The sequence below is a fragment of the Falco cherrug genome, chromosome 7, assembly GCF_023634085.1.
Source record: "Falco cherrug isolate bFalChe1 chromosome 7, bFalChe1.pri, whole genome shotgun sequence".
Lineage (NCBI taxonomy): Eukaryota > Metazoa > Chordata > Aves > Falconiformes > Falconidae > Falco > Falco cherrug.
Genome location: NC_073703.1, coordinates 28,535,298 through 28,560,970, shown reverse-complemented (window position 1 = coordinate 28,560,970; position 25,673 = coordinate 28,535,298). Strand labels below are relative to the sequence as shown.

Below are 25,673 nucleotides of genomic sequence, written 5' to 3'. Positions count from 1 at the left end.
CCCACATGGGGGTCTACTTACTTTATTGAAGAGAGATGAAAAGACCTCATGATGATCATTCATGTTTATCCCGTCACATATCTTTAATAATTCCTCATCATCTTCTATCTTGAACTCCTCAAAGGTATCACACTGGATAAGCAGATCGTCTTCCTCTATGTCTCTACAATATTACAGCATTCATGTTCACTGGAGAGCCCTCCACTGATTTTCAGATGATTGCTTTTATTTAAATGGCTTTTATCTCTTTGCCTCTCAGACTCAGCTAGCTGGTGTTGAAAGTGCCCAACTACCTTATTTATAAAGGATCAGATGCCATCAGTGCGTGCACCCTTTCTTGAACAGAATGTACCTCTTTCTACAGCCAGCACATAGACATGAATGGGACTTTTCACCCATAGACATGGCCCAGTGTGTGCTTTGTATGGGTTTCTCCTTGGAGCTGTAATAAGAGTGGCATTTCCACCTTTTTGAAACCGGGCCACCTTCTTCTTAAAGTCAAGACAAATTGAAAATATTCCAGTCATATTTCTGTTTGAAAACCTTCCTTTCCTGTTACTCAAAATTGGATTAAAAAATTCCCAAATACTCTAAAGTCAACTTTCTCAGCACTCTTGAGACCACTCAGTGCAGGAACACTACCCTTGCTGGTTGGCACTATTGAAAGATCTTCTTTTCCCTAATTTTTATGGGATTGGATGGAGCCATTCCGGTTACATGAATAACTGCAACTCATGCTAGAATGCATCCTAGGATTTATCATGGGAATTCTGACAGAATATAATTTTTAAATTAAGAACCTGTGAAGACAGATCTGTCCAGATACAAATTAGCAAATTGTTTTAGCTGGATGCTTCTGGGACCAACACTAGCAGTGAAGGTGTTTCGGATACAGCAAGCTGCTCAGCGAGCCCACAGCATCTCTTCAGGTTCAGTGTGAAATGCAGCCTCAATGAGGACGTTGTTAAGCCTTGCTCCATCTGTGCCCAGAGCCTCTGTCAATGCCATCTGCACCAACAGCTTGTCCCGTGACACTGTGTTTGGCAAAAGTATCTTAACACCGGCCTAATGCCTCTGGTTCCCATATAATGGGTACACACAGGCATGGCCCACCCTACTCAGGTACACTTCACAAAACCAAAGGCTGATAAGTATTACATTTCCACAGCTACATTACTGTGAATCTTATTTATAAAAGAAAATTTAAACAGTGATCCTTACCTTAGCTTGTCTAAAATATCCAACAGCTGAAGCCCTGGGAGAGAAAAAAATTAGATATATTGGCATTATGACCTACTTGGTTCTGATCTATTATGATTTTTATATAATGTTATGCTCATGAACACTTTTTGCAGAGAGAAAAAGTGAAAATGTCTTCAGATGGATCTGTCAAAGTGGGTAGGGTCATCTGGCAAATGAAGAGGCCCATGGACACATGCCTGCAGCTGCGTGAACCACTGGAGCATCCCCCTGGAGTGACTGAGGGACACAGGCACTTCTGGGGCATGAGTCACAAAGCAGACATCTAAAATCAGTCAGATGAACTCCAGAGAGAAACGGTTCCCAGGCTTACCAGCTCAGATGTGTGTATTATGCGAGGCAGGTCCTAACAACGGTACCTAGGATCCTGGTATTCAAGCAGCTGGAAAGTATTTCTGAATCACAGGGCAGTTTCTGTGGCTCAGCTGAGCAGACACAGGGTGGAGAAACCTGATTTACTGTTAATAGGAGTTGCAATATACAGAAATACGGCTACATAGGACGGTTGGTTATAGAAATTTATTGAAGAAGCTCAAGTGATCCAGCACTACTGGGATTCCAGAAAAGATCAAAGCTACGGGAAAGCAGCACAGTTAAAAAAAAAGTGGTTACAGAAAGGTTGTTGAAGAGAACCAAAAAATAATTTAAAAAAAGTCTGCCTTTAATATTTGCAGTTTTGCTTCCCAGCCCTCTTTAGTCACCTTATGGATACATCTGAAAATAAAACTGCTTGGCGAGTGATTTCCTCCAGAGAAAGTTAGACTCAACAAACATCCTTACCTATGAACTCGTTTCTGATTTGTGTCCTTGTTCTTAGCTCTTCTTTCCCCAGTATGATGGCATTGATAGCACTCAGCAGTGTCACCATGTATGGCACGTTGTCTGTGTTGGAGAGCTCGTTCATTATGACGCTGAATCGATACTGCTGGTTCTTCACACTCTGTTAATAACACACGTGATATTTCTGTTCAGAAATGTCTACCGCTTTGGTGCAGGCTCTCAGCTGGAATTAGGATCTTAAGATCTCTCAGTTTATCCCACTGTGCACAAGATGGGGAAATACAGGTAAGAGCAGCACTCCTCCATTACGAAACAGGGTCTGCTTGGCACAGAAAGGCAGTGAAACTCCTCTTGGATGCTTTTATGCTTTCTGATAACTGATGCACCTACCTCAGCTTGTGGCCAGTGAAACCCGTGGATGTGGCACCATCTATTTTGCTAATCTGGTAATGCTTTTCCTGCCAGAAAGGACTTTGTGGTTGGCAGTCATCTGTCCAGACAAGTCACAGAGCAGCACCATGGACTTATGCTGACCAGGCCAAATTCCTACAGTTTTTACCTTATAAATCCCTGCCTCTCTTACCAAAAACGATGCAAAATGACCTTAGTTCCCAGACCTTTTCTGTGGTACATGGATCTACCTGCATGGATCAGAGCAGAGCCATACCTCCTGCTGCAGCCCAACACTTGCCTTGTAATGGTCCAAGGCATCCAAAGCCAAAGCGTGGCCATCTGATGAGTAAATGCACAATGCAGCCAAGAGTTCAAATATTTGCTTTTTGACCATGACATTAGTTGTATCAAGTGCTGGAGAAAGAACAAAACAAAACAGAAAAGATTTTACAATTACATTAATGTTCTGAATCTCAGTGTCTTCTGCTACATGGGTTATGATCAGTGGTAGAAAAAAGACGGAGTGGAGCCACTGCATGGAAGATAGGAATACAAATCTCTCAATGTATAGACATCCCATCCCAATAGCATTACGTGACGTGTAAATAACTTTTAGTGGAAACAGTAAATGCTACAGGTATCCTATTGGGATTTTGTTGCTGCTTGTAGCTGTTCATCTCTTCCACCTACCAGCGGCATGCTGCAACAGCAGCCAAGGCCTCAGCACTCAGTCACGCATTTTTTTTCCCATTTTCACATATGGGTCCTTTCTAGAACAGCAGATGAACCATCTTCCTCCATTAATGAGTCTTATTTTTAGTGCAGAAATACCCAATATGCATATCAAGTAGGCCAATTGTTCTAACCAGTCCCCATGTTTTCCCTTTTTTCCACTACTCTTTCTCTGTGAACCCCGGCAGCTGGGAGGAAGTGGATTTGACCATCTGATTTTTCATTTTTTAGCGCACAAAGAAGCTCAACTGCTGAAAAGCCCAGGGTGCCCCCCTGTTTTCGCAGCAGAAAAATGCCAGTTTTATATTTCACACTGGTTAAGAAAACACAGGGAGGAGAGGAAGGAAGAGGACTTCAAAACCGAAGAGGGGAGCAAGCTAGCTTTCAGACTAAATGCATTTTAAAGAGCTGTTAATAAGGTTTTCTGGGCACAGCTGTGATCTCAGCTCTGTGGAGCAGCACAGAAGTTATTTTCCCAGCACCACCGTCATTAATTGCTGTACAGTAAGTTCTAGGAGATGCCCTGATGAGTTTCATACCTAACGACAAGCCAAGTGAATGGTAAAGGAAAGCAAGTGGTATTACCTACCATCTTCTAAAAGGAATGGACCGAGCAGTGCAGAGAACAGGCTGTCTGGAGTCTAAACCATGCCACCTTCCCTCCTCTTTACAGAGAACAAGTCTCCAAGCCCTTTTAATTCCTCTCACTCTTCCCTTGGGGCTCACAGAGACTAAAAAGCAAAAGTCTGCTGACAACCAAAGGGCTGAAGACTTCTCAAGCCTGCATACAGCTAAGGCTGGGTTTATCCATGGCTTCTCAGCAAACTATGAAGATATCTGTGTGGAAATAGCATTGGGTGGCAAAGGAAGCCCATGTGATTTCAAAGCAGCATTATCTTAAAGAAGAAAACAATCTCATTAATCACTTGCAACCAACAATTTGCAAGAAGCCTGGTGCAGGGCAGGAGGATAAGCAACAGAAAAGTCCCTCCCTATGCTGCATGCGATGGATGAAGCAGGAAGATGTCTTCTCACCTTGGAAGAGCTTTCTGACGTAGCCCTCATTGTTCACAATGTATTCGATGCCTTTGTGGGAGTTCATGACTGCTCGCACACAGTTAATGCAAGTGAGCTGGAGCAAGGCATCAGAAATCCTGGCCACTCCTCGCCCAGACAGCCTGTCTAGGGCCTCCAGGAGGAGGTCCAGCCCACACAGCTCCAGGAACTGAACCATCCAGGTGTCATCGCTGTTCTCCAGCCGCTTCTTCAGCCCGGAGTAGTTCACCACTGACGGCATTTGCAGGAGACGGATGCACAGCTCTGGCTCAGCATTCTCCAGGTTAGCCTCCGACTGGTCAGTCTCCTGGGGTCCGAGTTTCTCCTTCAGGGCAGCCCACTTCTTGTGGGCACCTTCCTTTTTGACTGACATTATGAACAGTTTGTCCTGAAAGAAAAAGAAAAGAGAAAGTGAGAAGTTTGTCTGGACTGGCAAACAGCCCTCTGGCAGCCCGGGTTTTTCTCGTAGCGATCACGATGTAAAGCTCAACTACAGCAGGTCCCCAGCTCTCCAGCACATAGGGCACACACGCTGGAACCAGTCCTCTGCTGAAGAAACTCAATATATCCCTTTCCTAACCACACACATTCTATTCAGGCCTTGAAAACTCTGTAGAGAGACTCTTAGCACATCTAAGCCAGCACATACGGCTTTAAAGTAGCCGATTTACACCAGTCGATAGCCACTACCTATTTCCATGCAGGAAAAGGATGAAGTTGGAAGCGGCATTATCAGCTCTAAACAACTTAACGCCCATTAAACCGCTTTAAAATCGCACTGTGCTGGAGAGGCTACGCAGTTTCTAAGCATTTGTAATGGGATGGAGAAGTAATTTTGAGCAGATCCTTGTTATTTTTTGCTTTTGTTTCTTTTGACTGATGTGGAGGTTAGTTTTACAGCACTCACTTAAATCTCTTCTCGCCTGCTGTAATAGCAAATACGTTTGCAAAACGTGGTGCCTGCACATGATTAGGTGAGAGCCCACCAGCTTGCAAGCGAAGGGGCGGCGGTGGGAGGCTATGAAAACAGCAGCATGTCTTTTCAGAGACAGGGAGCATCTCTTCGAGGCCCATCTGCCTGGAGGACGGGCCAGTCTCAGCCACGCTGTTAGCAGCGTGAGGAGCTGATTCAGCACAGAGAAATAGCAAAGCCAAGTCTAGTTAACTCTTGGGGCCAAATTTTATGGTTTTAGGCAGAACTGTTACTTTTCAGACCCACAGTGATTAAGCTACACAGTGCAAGTCCTTTTCAAACCTGAATGCAAATGTTTGAAAGCTGAATTGCTCTCAGACAGGACAGTTTGTCCCACAAAAGGGAGATAAACCTGCTGGACCCAAAGCCAGCCACTGATGCTCCCTGCCACAGCACTGAGACCTCTGCTTCCCTGGCCTGGTGAGCCCCACAGGGCTCAAAATAACCTGGGGACCACCTGGCCCCCAAAGCCCAGCACCTGTGGGATTGAAGGGATTCTAGGAGACTCTCACTTTCCCTTACCAGCTCCAGCACAAGGGTTTCTAGCCCTGCAGCACATAGGGAAAAGGCTTGGAAAATCTAACTCGAGAAATCTTTCAAAGGTTTTATTTGCCAGAAAACCAAGATGAAGCACAGACCATTTACAACGGTTGGAAATAATCCCGTTACTTTAAAGCCTGCCTTGTGATTTTTCCTGGGGACTGCACTGCTGAGAGAGGTCCTGGCGGCTTCTCCACGGCAGAGCCACACGGCGGCTGGTTCACCCTAAATCTCATCTTGGCAGTTACCCCTCGGCAAATGCGCTGCCAGAAAGTTTGCTCACTAATTTTTGGTAGGCCTAAACGTGCCTCCTGGAAAGATGTGAAGTGTGATAGGATGGGATATTTGAGAAAGCCTGAACAATTCCCCTGGGAAAAGGTGATGATGGGAGATTGGCAGGGGCATTCAGCTCACAGCATCAAAAGCTGTGTTCGGTAAGGGCCAGAGAGGTGGTGGAGGTTGTGGGATACAGTCACAGAAAATCCTTTTAGAGAGCTCCGGAGAAACCCTCTCACCGAGTTTCACTTTGCTTCAATGGGGAAAGACCTGGCCAAGCGCCCAGTTGTTCACTGTTCTGTTATCTGAAAAAATGATGGTCATGATCAAAAAACATGAAGTTGTGAATATACCATCTGAGAACACACTGTACAGCTGACAAGTAATAAAAAGGATCATATAAAAAAAAACAAACCCAAACAATAAACCCTCCTGCCAAAGTACAGGCTTGAGTTTCTAAGATTTGTCATCACTGTCTGCAGCCCGGAGCCCTTGCTCACTCTCGGTAAAATTCTTGTTGGAGTTAGTCACCCTGAATCGTTCCTCTGTTCCCAAGCCCAGGAATCTGGGTTAGGCTCGATGCAAAGAAGTGAAATCCTCCCTTCCTGGAGGGCGAGAAGCGAAAATGTCCTGCCCGAGTCACAGCCCTGCTGATGAGGCAGCACCGTACCCCTCTCACCACGGCGAATTTAGTCTTGGACTGGAGAGGCATTCCCAAGGAGCTGTGGACAAATCCTGCCCTGTGCTGCACATCGAGTACTCTTCCAGTGCCTGGGGTCCAGGCCAGGCCTCCAGTGTGGGGCAGTGCCGAGGACCATCGGACCAGGGTGCAGCACAGCTCGTTCCACCCAGCCCCATTCTTTGGTGGCTTCCGCAAGGACCTGACATCCCTCAGCCTCCTGCCTGGGAGGAGGAACTGACTGTCCTGGGTTTTTAACTTCTGCACAGGGGATGGGCACAAACTGAAGTGCTGGCAGCGGGGGCCATGGCCTAGCTCACTGGGTAGGACCCATCCCTCCTCTTGCCTCTGCTGGTGCCCAGGCTCTTTCCTCTCCCCAAAGTGAAAGCGTGCAGCGAGCAGAGAACCTGGATTTGGTCCCTGGGTGTGCACAGAAGAGCCTCGTGCTCCCGCCGGGTGAGGAAGCCTGCAGGAGCAACCACTGGAGGAGGATGGTCCTCCTGGCTCTGCTCTGCCTGGAGCTGTGCCAGGGCTCGTGCTGTTCAGCCAAGGGGCTGCAGAAGTGGCTGCTGACCGCAAGCTTCCCCTCTCTCTCTTTTTATACTTCAGAAAACCACTTTCTAAAATTTGCATCTGACTAAATGCGTCTTACCAAACCAGATTACAAAGCTGGCTGGCTTTTTTGCTCAACAGTTGTACAAATACTTCGTTATATATGAAGAAGCTACAGAAAATCGGAGGCATAGTGGTATTATTGACTTCAGGCTTAGCTGGTTTCTGGAAATGAAGCCCACCCAGTGCAACAGGAGACGGGAAACACTGACAGAACATCCTGTTTACCCACAGATTTGTTCAGAATTATCCTTTCCTCCCCACCTGCTCCACACAGATGTGAAGTGATGAGACACAAGTCCAGGCAGGTACCTCTCCAAACAGTACCAGCTTCTGGTTTTATGCACTAAGATGAACAAATTGGATTGATTACATATTCTTTCCCACAGAGAGTGCACTCTTTTTGTAGGGAAGGAAAAAAAAAGCAGCTAATGTCTCTAATCATAAAAAGGGAATAAAATAAACAGGAGCTGTATATATAAATTGAAATGAAATAAATATGGAGGAGACTGCAGTATGATTCTGCAGATGGTGTGATAAATCTGTTTACAAACACAGATATGAGTGATATATTATGAATGCAACATCTTTCCATATTTTCCATGAACCACAGTGTTGCAAAGCCACTCAGGTACATCCTCACAGGGCTGGTAAAAAAGCCTTTTATCTCTGACCACAGGAGCTTATTAGCAAGTAAATGATCTCAGCAGAGTGAGACAGATAAGGGCTTAAAATGGAATGCATCTATCTGGCTGTCTCACAGGGGCCATTCAGACTGAGCTGGCTGAGGGATGGAAAGTCCCCTGGCCAGCAGAGGCAAGACGCTAGACTGAAAACATCTCTCCTCCTGCCAGTAGACAGACATGGGGAGCTTTGCTTTTTGCTGCCTAGGCTATAGAGGAGGATGTGATGGTGGAAACAACGTCCCCAGCCTCTTCACTCAACCATGCCTGCAGCACCCATGGTCTGCCCTCCCCAGCGGAAGGAGGCACCGGTGCTGGGTGCTGCTCCCTGCACACATCCTGATGGTGCATCTGTGCTTGCTGCCATGGGGACACGGCTCACAGCATTCACCATGATAAATGCAACCCTCTCCTCATCTTGCTTCTCACCCTCCGAGCTTGGTTAAGCCTGATGGGGAATGACGGCTAAAAAAGCATCAATGTAAAAATACTCTTCGTTTGAAGAGATTCCTTCGGGAAACATAAAGGCACCATAAAGACTTCTCCTCTTGCTCCCAGCCAGAGCAACATTGTGGTTCATGGTGCTAGCTTTTTGGATCATTGGGTTTGCAAAGCTGTGATGTTCCCAGCATGCATCCAACACAGTTCATAAAATTTCGTCCTTTTTTCTTTTTGAGTCAGGTGCTTCCCAAATTCAGTTTTCTGTGCCCCTCTGTCCTTCAAGTCAGCTCCTAGGGAGATGACATCTGTGGGAGATAAATCAGGGTACATCAATACTTTCTCTATCATTTGAAGCTGTGGAGAACAGAGCTGCACAGCACAGCTTTCAGTCTAAATTATTACATGCCTCCAGGATGACATGGATCACAGCAAGGACCTGGGAGGACATCTAAAAAGAGTTTTCTCAGGGCAGCTAAGTATAATTGAGGGAAAACAACAGGGAGAAAAATTAGTCAAAACCGTTCTGATTTTTTGGGAGCAGACCTGCTGCCCATGCTGCAAGATGGGGTGGGGGGGGGGGGGCATGGGGGGAATGGCAGCTCCTTGTGGCCCTTTGAAGAAGTCTGAGAGCATCCTGACCCCACACACACAAATTTGAAGAAGTCTGAGAGCATGTGACCCCACATCCTGACCCTCGCAGCCCTCTACTTCCCTCCCCAAGGCTGCTGGGGCACAGCGCTGCCCCTGAAGAAAAGCTTTCTTGCTGCTCAGCCCCTCCTCTGTTCTGTGCCATTTCCTGGCACTCAGGAGCCCGTTCTGCCTGGCTGGCTGCTAATGGTAGGTTTTGCTTCTGGGCAGTTCCAATTTTCACTCTGCTGCTGGGAATACGCCAAGCTTTTGTATTTTGCAACATGTCAGACTACTCAGTCACTAAAAAGAAACAATATCCTGGCTTTGTGCTTTCCGAAGCCACTTCCAGAAGCGTGATAGCTTCTTCCTGCTCTCCTTTTGCTTTCATTTGTACTATTGTGTTTTCCTGTGCAGCTTCTGAACAGCTTGTGTACGTACAGGCTAATGAAATCATCCTCCCACACACCAAAAGAAGTGTGGGGGACACCACAAATCTCTATTGTAGAAACAAATCTGACCCCTTGGTGTGGGCCCATTAGCATCGGTAGGAACTAGCAGCGCACTCAGGCTCCCAGGGGAGCTGATGGTGAGGGTACAGTGGGAAATCGAGGTGTGCAAACAAAAGGCATGGTTTGCTCAACAGATCCTGCCTCAGCACCTAAAGCAGCTGCTGCTCCATCCTTTTCCTGCCATAACCAGTAGCCTCAGTAGACTTGCGATCTACGCATTCTTGATCCTCACCTGTATCAGAGGCCAGAATGAGTGATTTCTGCTTTAAAAATTAAAAGGTCTTGGAATGAGTGCCCAGTCTTGCTCTGCGTTACTGAAGAAGTTCAAGAAGTCTCTGATGCACTATGCTTCACTTCAGTACAGCTCAAATCAGAGCTTTCATGGAGCATCTCAGGCTGGCAGTGTCCTCAGAGGCACCGCACCATGGCAGGGAGCGTTTTGCCTTTAGCAGATGAGGGAGCATGGACACAGCCTGCTGCAGCCGGTGGGCGGGAGTTGTGCCATCCATTTGCTGGCTGGGACTGGCAGCAAACCCCCAGAAAAGGACTTCAGTGCATAGACATAAAGGACCACGGCCATAGCAGTATAAATGTACACACATTTTTCCATTATAGCTTATTCTTTCACAAAGAAAGGAAAAACAGATTGTCCTGATTCAGTCCCATCCACCGCTATTAGGATACTGTGTGCCGGCACAGCTTCTCTCTCCTGGGCAACTGTAAGCTATGATGTGGCGTGATGTCTTGCACATGGGGTAAATGTGTCCATTCAATATGTATTGGTAGTGGTGAGATTACACCAGGATTAACTGTACCAATAAAAATAATCACCGGTGACTTCTTCCCCACCAGTAAATAAACAAGTAAATAAATCATCAGGCTGCTACAGGTACCACATACAAATCAAGCTGAACTGGGAAGCTGAAGGATGTTGATGTTAGGATCTTCAGTGGCATCTAAACCCTTATTTATATTTACAGATTGCACTAATTTACCTTCAAATGGGTTTAATAACACTGTCTGAAGACACTCAACAAGCAGTTTACCTTATCCCAGTAAGTCAGGTTTGAATCAGACTGGTGCAGCTGTCAGACCTTAGCTTTGGAAATGGCCACTGCCACCGCGGCGGCTAGAAGCAAGGTGCCAGCCTTCCCTATCTGAGTGCCAAGTCACCCAAACCAATTTAAAAAGCTTTCCACCGTAGATACGAGCCCTGCGGCATCCTCACATGCCACCACAGGCCTCTGGGGGCACGGCAGATGCCAGAGGGATGCCAAGTGGTAGCCAGCACTTGCCCCCTGCAGAGCAACGCTGGCTCTCAGCTTCGCTGCAGCAAATGGGGCTGCACCCGCTGCACCCTGGGCTCACCGGGGCTTCCTCCCTGCTGTCCTTAGTAGAGCCACAGGAGCCAGCGGGGCATCCTGACCCCAGCCAGGAAGGAATACTGATCCCAAGAAAAGCACGATGGGGTGTAAGGTGGGTCTGGAGACCCCCCCTGCCCCTGCTACAGTGCTCGCGTGCTGGCCGAGGCAGCACCTCCACCTACCAGCAATTCCAGCATCATTCGGCATTTTGGGATGCGATTTATTATTATGATTTGGGGGTCACGTGAGAAACAGAAACTGTTACCCAGCAACATGAGCAGTGCAGTGGTAACTTTCTAAGATTCTCCCGGCTCCTGCTCAGCGGGAAGCTGTCACACCAACTTATTATGAGAGCCAAAAACCTTTTATTGCTTTTTTTTTCTTTTGTTTTTCAACACCTCCACAGGATGCCAAAAGGACAGAAAAAACAGGCAGAGGGAAAAATTCCTACCTCGGAGATGAAGCCAAATTATTCCCTTGTCTCTTTTGCACAGAAGGATCCTTCTCAGCTGGCTGTGTGAGCCTTCACTTCTCCAGCCAGTTCATTTTCTCCTTCTCTGCCAAGGAACCTTCAGTCAATAAAGCCTAAATCCCCATAGGAGCGTTTCTGCAAATCGCATGCTGTAAGAAAGTTCAACAGGATATCAGCGTCTAATAGTACGTAAATGTCAATCTTCAGAAAGGCAAGGAAGTGACTTTTATATAGCTTCCAGAGAAGGTATTTGCATGTCATTTGTCACCCCATTCATTCCCTGGCCGCTGGGAGGGTAACACTTCCCCATGGGCTGGGAAGGAGGAAGGCTTGCACCGCACCGCACATCTGTGCGCCATCACATGAAAGTGGTCCTGGCCTGGGGTGACGCAGAGCAGGGAAATGATCAAAGCAGGGAAATGATCTGGCAAAGAAAAGGGGGGTGGGGAGGGGAAAAAAAAAAAAAAAAAAAAAGAGGAAGAAGGATGGCTGGGGTGGGTGGGATAGAGAGCGTGGGGGTGGCAGGTGGTGGGGACAGTCCCTTGTACCTTACATCAGCTGTGCAGGGTTTTCATAGAATCACAGAACGTTTGGGTTGGAAGGGACCTTAAAGATCATCTAGTTCCAACCCCTCTGCCATGGGCAGGGACACCTTCCACTTGACCAGGTTGCTCCAAGCCCCATCCAACCTGGCCCTGAGCACTTCCAGGGAGGGGGCACCCACAGCTTCTCTGGGCAGCCTGTGCCTCACCACCTTCACAGTAAAGAATTTCTTCCTAATATCCACTCTAAATCTACCCTTTTCAAGTTTAAAACCATTATCCCTTGTCCTATCCCTACAGGCCCTTGTAAGAAGTCCCCCTCCAGCTTTCTTGTCGGCACCTTTAGGTACTGGCAGGCTGCTGTGAGGTCTTCATGGAGCCTTCTCTTCTGCAGCCTGAACAACTCCAACTCTCTCAGCCCATCTTCATAGGAGAGGTGCTCCAGCCCTCTGATCATCTTCACAACCCTCCTCTGGACTCATTCCAACAGGTCCATGTCCTTCTTACGTTGTGGGCCCCAGAGCTGAACGTGGTGCTCCAGGTAGGGTCTGGGGTGGAGGGTGGAGTAGAGGGGGAGCATCAGCTCCCTTGAGCTGCTGGTCACACTTGATGCAGCCCAGGATGTGGTTGGCTTTCTGGGCTGCAAGCGCACATTGCAGAGTCACGTTGAGTTTCTTGTCAACGAACACCCCCAAGTCTTTCTCCTCAGGGCTGCTCTAAATCCATTCTCGGCCCAGCTTGGCATTGCCCTGACTCATGTGCAGGACCTTGAACTTGGTCTTGTTGAACTTCATGAGGTTTGCACAGGCCCACCTCTCAAGCCTGCTAAGGTCCCTCTGGATGGCATCCCTTCCCTCCAGTGTGTTGATCACACCACACAGCTTGCTGTTGCCAGCAAACTCACTGAGGATGCACTCGATCCCACTGTCCATGTGGCTGACATTAAACTGTGCTGGTTCCAATACCAGCACAATCCCTGAGGAACGCCACTTGTCACTGGTCTCCACTTGGACATTGAGCTGTTGACCACAACTCTTTGAGTGTGACCATCCAGCCAATGCCTTATCCACCAAGTGGTCCATCCATCAAATCCATGTCTCACCAGTTTAGAGACAAGGATGTTATGTGGGACAGTGTCAAATGCTTTGCACAAGTCCAGGTAGATGATGTCAGTCACTCTTCCCTTATCCACCACTGCTGTGTAGAATGCCATCGTAGAAGGCCACTGAATTTGTCAGGCATGATTTGCCCTTAGTGAACCCACCCTGGCTGTCACCAATCGCCTCCCTATTTTCCATGTGCCTTAGCATAGTTTCCAGGAAGGTCTGCCCCATGATCTTGCCAGGCACAGAGGTGAGGCTGACTGGTCTGTAGTTCCCCAGGTCTTCCTTTTTTTTCCTTGTTAAAAATGGGGGTTATGTTTCCCAATATCCAGTCAGTGAGAACTTCACCAGACTGCCACAGCTTCTCATATATGATGGACAGAGGCTTAGCCATTTCATCTGCCAGTTCCCTCAGGACCTGTGGATGCATCTCATCAGGTCCCGTGGAGTTGTGCACCTCCAGGTTCCTTAGATGGTTTTGAACCTGATCTTCTCCTACAGTGGGCAGTTCTTATTTCTCCCATGTCCCTGCCTTTGCCTTCTGTGACCGGGGCGGTGCGGCTGGAGAACTTGCCAATGAACACTGAGGCAAAAAAGTAATTAATTACTTTAGCCTTCTCCACATCCCCGGTAACCAGGTCTCTCGTTTACTTCTGGAGAGGGTCCACTGGCCCCACTAGGGGCCCACAGAGAGGGTCCTTAGTCCTCCTTTTATCACTGATGTACCTATAGAAGATTTTCTTGTTGCCCTTGACGTCCCTGGCCAGATTTAATTCTATCAGGGCTTCAGCTTTTCTAACCTGATCCCTGGCTGCTCGGACAATTTCTCTGTATTCCTCCCAGGCTGCCTGTCCTTGCTTCCACCCTCTGTAGGCTTCCTTTTGGTGTTTGAGTTTGCCCAGGAGTGACTTGTTCAGCTATGGAGGCTTCCTGGTGGTTTTGCCTGACTCCCTCTTTGTTGGGATGCATCGCTCCTGAGCTTGGAGGTGATCCTTGAATATTAACCAGCTTTCTTGGGCCCCTCTTCCCTCCAGGGCTTTGTCCCAGGCTACTCTACCAAGCAGATTCCTGAAGAGGCCAAAGTCTGCTCTCCTGAAGTCCCCTGCCTCTCCTTCCTAATGAGCCTGTATCCTCCCATGCCAACACTCCAGCCATGGGAGCCATCCCACCACATCTCTGTGGTGCCAATAAGATTGTAGCCCTGCAGGGGTGCGCACGTCTCTAACTCCTCTGGTTCATTCCCTACGTTGTGTGCACCTGCATTTAAGTTGGGCCCCCGAGGAAGCTGACTTACTAGCCAGAGCAGCTGTAATTCCTCTGTGCTGTTCTTCAGGTGCTCTCCTGCTGACCTGCGATCCCTCTCCAGGCTCTGGGCATCTATTGCTGGCACCAGCATCAAACTGGTAGGAGTGGGATGGATTGAGGTTCCCCTCCCACCGCAACTTTAAAGTGCTCCTCACCAGCTTGGCAAGCCTACAACTGAAGATGCTCTTCCCCTTCTCTGACAGATGGACCCCATCAGCCCCCAGTAGACCAGGTTTCTCCACGAGTCCCATGGTCTAAGCAGCCAAACTCCTGGCTGTGGCACCAGTCCTGTAACCATTTGTTGATTGTCTCCTGGCTTTGTGGCACTGGGGCTTTAAACACTGCAAGATCTCAGAGATCTTTGAAATGCTGCAAGAGCCAGGACAGCTTAAATAATAAGGATGTCCAACCCAAGGCTGCCCAGCCCTACACTGGCAGCTAGGAGAGGGGTGGCACAGCAAAGGTTGGAGGCTCAGGCAGTGTTCCTCTGGGCAGGGGCTCGATGATGGGAATCCTGCTCTCACTGGGGCACCCTAAGGTCCTGCTGAGCTTCAGTCCAGCCCAGCTTTTATGAGCTAAGCAGGCTTCGAAGACTTGAAAAGCTCTTTTCAACAGAAAACCTCTATGCCTCTCTGGTCGAGATGTCACGTGGAAACTAGTTTGCAAGCCACAGCTGTAAAACGCATCCATTCAGCCTTTTGGGAGGTGTTAACTGCAAGCTAGTTATTATTAAATTATGAATATTTCAACACGGCCCATTTTAGCAGATACCTCCTGACTGGCTCAGAGTGGTGGTCAGCCTTTAAATGCTGGTTTTTTCTTACTCTGTGAGGTCTCTACCCTGAACTGAACCTCCTAGATGAAAAGCTGGAGCCCACAGCAAGTTTTCCTGCCTTAGTGGGGAAACTCAACCCTCGTGGACACGAACACAGCTCCACCGATGTTAGAAATGCACTGATCTGTCTGCCCTTCGGTCCAAATTCAGCTCGCCTTTAAAGCGATGAACTTGCCCATGTGTTTTCTAATTAAGGCAATTTCACCATAACAATTCAATATCCAAGGAAATGACTCTGCACATCTCCCCATCCTGCTGTAGGAAGCACTCTGAGGGAGTGTTTATACAATCCAAGACAAACTTTAATTCATAACGGGTTTTACAACAGCAAATGAATGTCACTTTACATTACATGCACTCCTGAAGTGTAATCCCTGAGTCCTGTAAAGTTTAGTTGCTAATCTGGTTCTTGGGAGCAGGATGGGCTCACAGCGGGTTTTAGGAAAAAATAAAAAGTTAAGAGAAAAAAAAAATCCTGCAGAGAAAGGATTGTTGACATGGCAAATTCCTGTCCTTGCAACCACGGAAGAAATTTAAAGGGCTATCAGCGACCATCAGGTCTCATCTGTAGTCTGGACCTGTGAGATAGGCCAGAAATACGTTCTTAGAGAGGCTGCATCACCTAAGCGATGTACACATGAAGAATAAGCAGAAGCAGCAGAGAAAATGGGCTAAAAAGCAGAAAAAACGGTTCTAGGGCTGCAGCCCCCCTCCTGCAAGCCCCACGGCACATGAACAGCAGCAGCAATGGGCAGCAGCTGAGAAAAATGAGGGGGGTTGGATCCCAGCTCCCCCATCGCTGTGTTGAGAGCCCTGCCCGCTGCTGCAGGCAGCTGCCCACACCCCACCGCAGTGAGCCAGCCGCTGCGGGAGCAGCTGATGCATGTACTGATGCTTCTGCCCCCCGCCGCGCTCAGCACCCTGCCACCGCCACCGGCCTGGTGGTCCCAGCTCAGCCCCAGCAAGGGTGTTTGCTTCTGATGGCACCACCAGGAAGAGTCCACCATGGGGCTGCGTCTCTGACCGAACGCTTTGGGCACTGCCTGGGGAGTGGGGGATGCTCAGCACCCCTCGCCTCCTCTTCCTCTGGAGGAAGCAGCAGCAGCCCCACATGCCTGGAGAGGGGTGTGGGGGTGGGGTCTGAACGTTTGCCTTCCAGGAGAGCTGAGTGATGTCCTGGGGAGCAAAACTTTGCCCCCCAACCACAGGGATGTAGCGTGTTAAAGGCATAAATCCTTTTATGGATCCATCCCCTCCTGTCTGAGCTTCTGTCCCAGCAGCTTTCAGGTTGCTCAGAGAGGGCTAGTGGTTCCCCCCCAGCAAATCAGCCCATTTTTACCCCGATTTTCTGGCAGATGATTTGGTGGTACTCTGGATAGGAATTACATCAAAATCAGGCAGATTAATTCAAGAACTAGTCGTTCAGTCCCACATTATGTAAAGAGCCGAGACCATCTACAGTCTACAGCTCCAGTATTGCTCTGCTGTCTCCAGATCACAGCGTGGCGGCTCCCCTGTCCACATGGTGGGTCCACAAAATGCAGGAATCCAATTAAAGATAAATAAATACACCCTGTTTGCCCTTAGGAATTAGATTATTCCTAATTACAGCCATCAGTGTCTTCTCACTGCTCTACATTTACATGACAAATCAGCTCCTGTGCCAGTGGCTTCTCTTGGAAGTTGTGTCAAGGATTTTGGAAAGGAGACACTCAGCTCATTTCTGGCTCCCAGGGAGAGATGCCAGCCAGAGGTCTGCTGCGATGGCTCTTTTTAGGTGATACTGCCTAAAATGCCTAGTAGCATCCGCTACTAAATTACTAAACATCAGCACAGCCATTATTCAAGAATTAGAGGTGTAATATTTGCCTCTGCATCTCTGTGACCAGTTTGTTGGGTACTATGGCTCCCATGGAGCCAGTGAAGACAACCACGTGTATATAAGGGAAAAATTAGGGTACTGGGAAGAAGTCTAGACAATTCAACAACACTCCTTCGTTCATATGAGAACTGAACTCTGCGTTAAACAACCAGAAGGACCAGTGTCAAAGTACCGAAGGGGCACTGAAACGAGGTTTGGCCAGGTGAAGACATACAAATTTAGAGGCAGAGCCCAATCCCCGCCCTGCCCACAAGGAAGGGAAGGTGCCTGGCCTTTGCAAGCATCACCCTTTGCCACGGGGACAGCAGGAGATGCCAGAAGAGCTGAGGAGCAGGTGGGGTGGGCCAGTGATGACTTTCCCAGGCACTGGGAGAGCACTGTGAAAGCAGCCGGTTTGCTCCCTCCCTGGGGTCGATCTGGAAACATCCAAAACATTCGCTCCACAGCTCTTTTGGTAGGAAGCTTCTGCAACAAAACAAACATCCTGTTTTGGGGAGGGTGCTTCCAGCTGGGGAGATTAAACCATTAACCGTGGGGAACTTGGTGCCTTCTTTGGACAGACAACGATGCTTTTTTCTGCCAAACCTCCAAACTGCACCAGCAGTTCTACCCAGAGCAAAGGGCACAGACCCATGCATGGATTTCTAAAGGATGCATGTGCTCTTAAGCACAGGCTGAGTAAGGAGCCTGATATTTATCCAGTTTATTTATCCTGCATAACTACATTACACCCGTGCTAAGGCTGCAGGGGAACCGCTTGGGAATTGCCAGGATGAAGCCTGTCGAGGTGGCTGAACTCTGCTCCCTTGCACACACGCTGGTGCTGCAGCAGTGAGATGTAATTACAGAAAGAAGACCTTTTGAGCCCTTTCCCAGAGGGAGAGAGGCAGCAGATCCTGTGCAGGTTTTAGCCTTTTGCTTCTCCGTCACAGACACAAACCCTCCTCACTTGCACAAGGATGAAGATCTTCAGGCAGGGAATAGCTCTTCCCTAAAAACCAGTCTGATGTAGGATGCCCACAGGGGAAAGGGTTCTAGGCACCACTAAAAAGAGCTCCCTGGATCCGTATTAACATTTACAGATGTCCCTGCTGAAAAAAGCTACCAGGGCACCAGAATGGTAGATTAGGAAGCAGTTTTCCTCCAGCTGTTCTCCAAACAGGCTGCAAACATGACTCCTTCCTATCCAGATCAGCTTTTCCATTCAACCACTGATGATGAATCATGGTGGCTGGTATCTCACCTCGTGGAACAGCCCGGAAAGCAAACGTCCCAAATGTTTTTGTTCAGATAAGGGTGACTATAGCAGGATTCCTAATGGCACAGGCAAAGTACAGATTGCACACCTTAAGAAGGACAGACTCAGATACTGCCAGGTACTCTCCTGCAAGCTTGTATTAATACGAACGTTACTGAGAGTAACCAGAGAACATGCTCAGCTGCTGACTCAAGAAATTAAGCATTTGAGCCGTTTAAAATAAATTCTTGTGGAAGAGTGGCTTAGCATGATTTCAAAACTAATCCACTCCAAATATGCCTTCAGACTATTTTCTCTACTGCTGAATGAAAAAGTTTGAAATCCCTATTTTCTAACACAGTAATCCTAGAACGTTTGACTGGCTTAACCTTCACCTTGCTACAGTACTTAGTCCAGTTGTTTCAAGGTGACCTGAAGTTGTCTTCCCAGATACTATCCTTCCAGTTCTAACTCAGTCTTGGAATTAATGTGCACGAATTTTAATATGTCACAACCTGCCAGAGGTTTATGGTGGGAAATTCTCATGCTGGGGCAAAATGACCCTACATATGCGTAAGTCTAACTTACACGCAGGATATTTTACCAACACCTTGATTTCTTTTAGTTTTTCCTACATAATAATTAAAATCTCTTTAGAAACAAGTAGTTGATATTGGGTTTTAATTTACAAAGAAATCACTTGTTCAGCCATACCCTCATGTTTGCATAGTCCAAAGAGCTGCAGTGCTTTACGCCAGCTGAGCATGTGGCTGTCAGCAATCTTTAAGAGGAAAATCACTCTATTTATCTGATAAATAAGTTTACAACTGGTATTAGGATATAGTTTTATAACTGATTAATCTCTACATATATGGCTTGCTCCAACACTTGCTTACAACTGTTATCAGAACAGAGGTTTGTGAATTACAGGTTTGTAAATCAATTTAGTTTTGTGGTTGTCCTTTCTCTTACCTTTCTTCTAGATAGAGGCCATATTTAGGGCTTGACAATGGTTGTGGAGGTTCAGTCCATTTCCAGAAATGGAAATAACAAACCCCGGAATTTATCCCCGGGCTTATAAAAGAAGCCTCAGGACTGGGTAAATACAGAATAACTCATGAATATTGGACAGCTTGTTCTGAAATCTGGAACTACAGCCCATCAGTGCATAAACAAGTAAGCAGAGCCAAGCAGGCTGGAAAGCAGCCTTCCAAGGAAGAAGTGGAGCAGCTCAGCCAGGCTTTGGATGCAAGCTACTTGGGGAGCCAGGTGCCACATCAGCATGATGAAAACCAGAAGGGAAACAAGTTATAAAACATATAATGCAATAAAAATATTTGTTCCCCAGTTCACCTTCATGGTGGGCTCAAATTTGCACCACTTGTCATATAAGTCAAGAAGACACAGTCATGAATACTTCCTGAACTGCAGAGCCCGCTGCTGAAGCGCCAGGTAAATATCGCAAGCTACAGTTTCTTTTTCCTTGCAAACTTTTTTGCTCAGAGCACATTTGCTTTCCTGCATTGTACACACAGCTGAAAGTTAAGCTGACCAACTCTATAAAGGATTTCTTTTTTTCTTTTTTTTTAAATAGCAGCAGTAATTAATCTGCTTCAGAGAATGAATCAGCCTTTTCTGAGCTAGAAACACACAAAGGAGATTGTGGCTGCTTCTGGGGCAGGAGGAGGCTTACTCACACAACTAACACAGAGGAGGCAGCCCCCCAAGGTCCACAGCTGTGGACAGCAAAGGGGGCAAGACTGCAAAGCTAGACCCCGCAATCCCCCGATGCCACCCCACGTGCCCGAGGGACCCGCTGCAGGGCTGGGAACGCGCTTGGTGTTGGGCAGCAGCACTGCAGTGCAGCTGCAGGAGGGCCAGTGCAGAACCGATGGTATGGGAGGGCTGTGCAGCTTCACCTCTCCTCCCCACCCCCCCTGGGCTGCACATCCAGCCCGTGAGGGGCTGCAGCCGCTCCTCAGAGTAAACTCTTTGGCAGCAGGGACCATCCTTTTATTTAGGTGAAGTACCTTGATCTGGGCCAGGCAATGGAAAGAGCTGATGTGCCACGGTGTGGATGCTTGGGAGGCTGTGGGAAGAAAACCCTTGCTCACAAAAAGCTGCTACCTTGTACTATGGGAACTTCTATTTCCACCTGGGGTCTCTGTCGGAAAACAATGCTAAGGCTTAGCTCACTGCTTTCAGCAAAGGCTGTGCAATGACTTAACAGAAAAGCAGGACAGATGAGGAGTAGACAGTTCCCAGATAGGGGAAACCAGCACAACAGAAGCAGCACGGAGATAGCTGCCTTATTAAAAATAATACAATTTAACTGACAGAGTGGAGGGTAACAAAGTTATTCCTTAGCTACACTGACACAAACATAGCTGCTCACCCCATTTATAAATAAATAAATAGAAATGATCCCGCCATCCTCATTCATTGATTCGGAGAGAGGAAAGGGGCTCTCCCCTCATCCTCACCACCCACCCGGGCAGGCTGGGGAGGGCTGTGTCTCCAGCAAGGGATGAGCTCACTGTGCACCCCCTGGGACAGGGACAGGGCTGGCACCTGGGGGGGGAACACGAGGAGGGGCAGGCAGCCATGACTCCCTGTGGCCAGGCTTGCTGCAGGGCAGGTGGAAAGTGGAGCAGACCTGCGGGTCTCCAACTTCATCTGACCTCCACCTGGGCAGTATCACCAACATTTTCCATTTTAAACTACAACTACATTTAGAGGTTTTATAGTTGCAGTGTGCCTCCTTTCCCACACTTTCCTGGAATGATCTCCAAATTCCTCTGCTGTCCTCGCTTGTTAAAACGTGACTCAGCTTTTCCAGCTGGAAAAGTGGAGACCCACACAGTGCCGAGGTGGCCTGCTGCCATTAGTGCTGTCCTGCGTCAGCATTAACCATCAGCTTGGGAGGAGCAGAAGCAACAGCAGGCTTTGCAAGTTGGATCTGGGGAGATTCTGTGTTACTGAACCTGTGGGTGCTCTGTGAGCAGCTACACAAGCTATCAACCGGAGTTCCACTCATGTCCCTTTTGGGAAAGTCCTCCCAGCACCAAGGATGGATCGATCGAGGACACCTGCCCAACTGGCTCTGATGGAGCAGCAATACAAAGAGGAAATTCCTCCTCTGCCCTTAAACATTCCCCCAAATTAATACCATATACACCTCAGCCGAGGCAAAATAATGGTCCTGGTAAGAGACACACACAGGAACTCCATGCAAAGTAGCACCACCTGGTGATACCTGCTATAGCTGTGCCAAGTTCAACATTGTGCCCCACCAAGTTTAAAATTTGGCAGCTCTTCCTTCGCCTTTACTTTTTTTTACTGGATATAGTGCCGCAGCAATATCCCTTCTGAAGTGAGCCACTACTTTTAGGATATTTAAACATTTGGAAATCAGCTGAGTGACTCCGATGCAGGGATGAGGACTTCATCGACTGGCTCTCAGCCCTCCTTCTGGCTTTGCTGGGTCTCCTTTATCAGCTCAGTAGATTTCTCAGAGCACCTTGAAATACATCATCAAATGCTACAAAGCCTTTTGCAAACACTACTGCTTGCTTAAGATTTTCATTGATCTGTGACTTCAGTATTCCCAGCACTTTGAAATGTCAGCTCGGGTATCAGTCTAGAAGAAACAGCTGAATCTGTGAACGATACCTGTTCATCACATCAAATAGAAAAACATCAGGCTGTTAGATTCTCTCCTGATGTTTTCCACAGATATGAAAGGCTAGGTTGACAAAACGGCAACAAATGTTCACCTGCCACATCGTACAACCACTTACTTTTAATTGCAGCCACTCTTGTAGATGCCAAGCTATGACTCAGGGGCTCGTGAACCCCACACACCCTCCTCCTATTTGTTTCCACATTCAGTTCCATAAAATTGGCTCCTCAGCTACCACTAACAATATCTGGTAGCAATCATAAGGCCTGGCTGTTGCTCACTACTTACTTTTTTCCTAGGAAAAAGGAACCAGATGATACTTGCCCTTAATGAGGAACCTGAGTGGCCCTGAGAAGCCACACAAATGTTGAGAATCCTTTTTTGAAGCGCACCCGTTTTGCGTTTCGCTCCAGTTCATAGAGCACATCCGCAGAACTGGAACAACTGGAATACTGTGACAACCTCACAGCAGACCTACCAAGATACTGCCCTCCATTAGAAGGTGAAAGCCAAGGCTCAGAATTCGATGTCACTTTTTTCCTTTCCCAATTTGGTCTTAGCATCTTGGTTGACAGCACGGGACACAAGAGCTCTCTGTATAATTAAGATACAGATGGTTTGCTTGGTGCTCTCTCAGTGCTTTTTCTGGCTACTGGGAGATGAAGGCAGCCTCTGCAGCACAACGCTTACAAGCACTGTATGGTAAACTGCTGCCCATGCAATGCTGAGAAACACCAGAATAAATTGGAGTTCGGTGGATAATACCAAAGGGATTATAATATATTAGGCCAGTAGCACATAGTTATTCTCGAGCCTCCCTCCTGCACCGAACACCAGGGGTATCACGCAGCAGGGCAGTGCCTAGGCTCTGCAAAATATTTAGCCGTTTTTCACCTAGTTAGGTAAAAAGCAATGTACAATGTTAATTGTTGGAACAGGGATATCTTCTTGTGATGTGTTTGTACCTACAAACTGTAGTACTTTGCATTGAACAGAGATGGGTTTGTTCAGTGCCACAGTGTGATCCTATGAGTTGACTTTGTTGAATCTGTAGGTGGTATTTCCTCTGAATCATTATTGATAGACCTTATTGCAAATATTAAGAGCAAGGATATTCAACTGGGAGTTAAATCTGAGCTCAGATATGAACATTGAGTATGTCTGAAGTTCCTGCAACTATTCCAGCTCTGTGATTATTGTTTGCTGCCTAATCTATGGCATTCTATTGCTACCCACTGCTGAATTATGCCCATCTTCTACTCACGGCTGGTTACAGTACAATGGAGAGATTAAAAATCCCTCATCAACAGAATAATTGTTGCAGGAAAAAAATAATTGAAGACATGGAAGAAAATGGTGAGGGAGAAAGAAGGACAAAATGCAACTTTGTTTGCTTTGATAAGAATAATTTTCTAGTCATTTGCTCTGGGAAACCTATCCGGCATACCTGGCACGCAAAAAAGGGGTAGAGTTCAGCTTCCAACACATTTGAAGCACAGCCACTTGCTACGCAGCTCAGTGAAACCAGGAGTTAAGACAGAAAAAATGATTATTTGTAATAAATAGGGTACAGACCTGAAAGGATTGGACAGCCAGTCCCGCGGAAAGGGTCAGTCTGAGTTTGGCAGGGGTCACTACGGATAGTGAAGGCGACCCCATCCTACTTAACGTCTCCTTTCATGACACAGCAAGTGGGAGAAAACTGGGAGAATACCGCACCAGCACAGAACATGGGGATACACAATAAAAATGGGATTAATAAGAAGGCTGGAATAAGATCAGAGCTGACAGCAGAACACAAAAGTCGGACAGACATCTGGAGATGAAAATCCCAGTTTCCCACCCCCATCACAGGACAGGAGGAGCCTGAGGAGGAGGTTAATTGCAGTACCTACCAGGTGAGGTATTTATTTTTGGGTGGGGTGTCAAAGCACAAGAGGCACCAGCTGGACCTTGCAGCCCCGCTCATCCACGGGGAAGTCAGAGAGCGAGAAGCCCAGTGCACGACTGCCAGGGATCAGCAGAAGCTGGAGCCCGCTTCATGAAAGCAGACAGCAAGTTCTAGCTTGTTTGGCATTGCACAGCAAACAGAAAAGCATGTAACTCTCATTTCTGGACTGATAAGAGAGAAAAGCATCAGACTGGGAGAACTAAGCAATCATAGTGCAAATAAAAATTAAGATAAAGCCATATATTGTGAGGGTGGGGTGGGTGGGAATTATAGTATCAGTTCAATAAAGTTCTGAAACGTCCCCTTCCTGGGAGCCTGGGAACAAATGAACTACAGCGGTGTGCAATAACGCATGCATACTATCATTCAGTGCTTAGATCTGCTGACCTGCCAGGTCCCTTCCTGTCCTACATTTAGATTATCTTTTACACAATGGGTCTTGTACACTGCTCGCATTTTTGAAGCAAAATTCTTGGATGACAGCCTAGAATGGGATTATTAACTTATAACAGGACCAAAAAAAAATCACATATCCTCTTAGGTTCCTGCAATCCCCCCTTGCCCTCCAGTTTTGGCAGCCACTGCTCCTCTGTGTAGTAGAAAGACAAGCTTAAGTGGTTTGAAGAGAAATGAGATTAGTGGCCAGACAGCCCAAATTCTGAGCAAGTTCAGTAGGACAATTGCAACCTTACTGTTACTCTGCTGACTCCCAAGTTTTCTTTTTAACTGACTTAGGCCAGAAGTCCTCGCAGTGTACCAGGGAGCTTAACATGTTTCACAGCCTGCAGCATGTTTACTCAGTGAAATTCCTCAGTCTTAGGAATCAGAGAAAAACGATGTACAGTTCACAATGCCGATCTGGTATGGGGAGAGAGGATCGTGAACACTGTTTTGGGGTATTATTTCCTAAGATCAGTGTATCGGAGCACTCCTTACCCACCCCCAAGCTCTGGAATTCAGCTCTGGGTGCTGATGTTGCAAGAGGCCACTTCATCATTGCTGAGCTATTGAGCAAAAGGGAGGATGAGGCACGAGAGAAGTATGCAAGTAAACCCTGGCAGGACTTGGGAAACCTTGTCTGAAAACCACTGGATAACAGAATTTTTCAAAATAAAAGCCTGCAAGCGGCCCAGCGCTAGCAGCAGACCCAGCAGCCTACGCTATGTGTTAGTGGGTGCACTGGCACACGCAGGCACCGCAGGACCATATGCCGCCCGCACATCCCGCTGTCACACCTGCAATCTGGACCACGCTGGACCTACACGTCGCACCGCTGCGCTGGCCGTGGGGACCATGTCGCACCTATACATTGTGTATTGCACCTGCGATCCAAACCACATCCAGCCCGCACACGGCATCCTTGCAACTGCAGCCCAGCCCAGCTCCCACCTGTACCTTCCATCGCCGCGCCTGCGATCCGGACCTCGTCCCACCTACGTGCTGCGCTGTTGCATCTGCAGCCCGGACCGACCCCCACCGGTCCATGTGCCGCCAAACCGGCGCCGGGACCACGTCCCAGCCGTGCGATCTACCGTCACACCTGCAGCCCAGACCGGGTCCCCAACCACCACCATCCCTCCCCGCCGGGGACCTGCGGCCCCCCGCCGTCCAGCCGGCGCCCAGCAGCGCCCCCGAGCCGCTCGCCCGGGCTCCGGCGGGGGTCCTTCCTCCCTGAGCCCGGCTGGGAGCGGGGCAGGGCCGGGGGGGGGGATGCCCCGCCGGGCTGCCCCCCGGGA

General features: G+C 48.0%; 1 protein-coding gene across 1 annotated transcript; it reads right to left on the bottom strand.

The window, feature by feature from the left end:
• Positions 1-1,217: 1,217 nt before the first annotated feature.
• LOC102055646 (inverted formin 2) lies at positions 1,218-25,441 on the bottom strand. The gene is made up of 5 exons (XM_055715791.1): positions 25,333-25,441; positions 4,201-4,609; positions 2,732-2,847; positions 2,041-2,200; positions 1,218-1,255 (listed from the first exon to the last, which is right to left on the bottom strand). Exons 1-5 carry the CDS (start codon positions 25,420-25,422, stop codon positions 1,218-1,220), a joined length of 813 nt encoding a protein of 270 aa, XP_055571766.1. The 5' UTR covers positions 25,423-25,441.
• Between the last annotated feature and the right edge of the window lie 232 nt (positions 25,442-25,673).

Excerpts from the sequence above, each read along its gene's own strand:
- LOC102055646 (XM_055715791.1), bottom strand. The coding sequence starts at position 25,422 with ATGGACCGGTGGGGGTCGGTCCGGGCTGCAGATGCAACAGCGCAGCAC. Across the intron at positions 4,610-25,332 it reads CGCAGGCGCGGCGATGGAAG|GACAAACTGTTCATAATGTC; the intron begins GTACAGGTGGGA and ends TTTTTCTTTCAG. Across the intron at positions 2,201-2,731 it reads ATGCCTTGGACCATTACAAG|AGTGTGAAGAACCAGCAGTA; the intron begins GCAAGTGTTGGG and ends TGTTATTAACAG.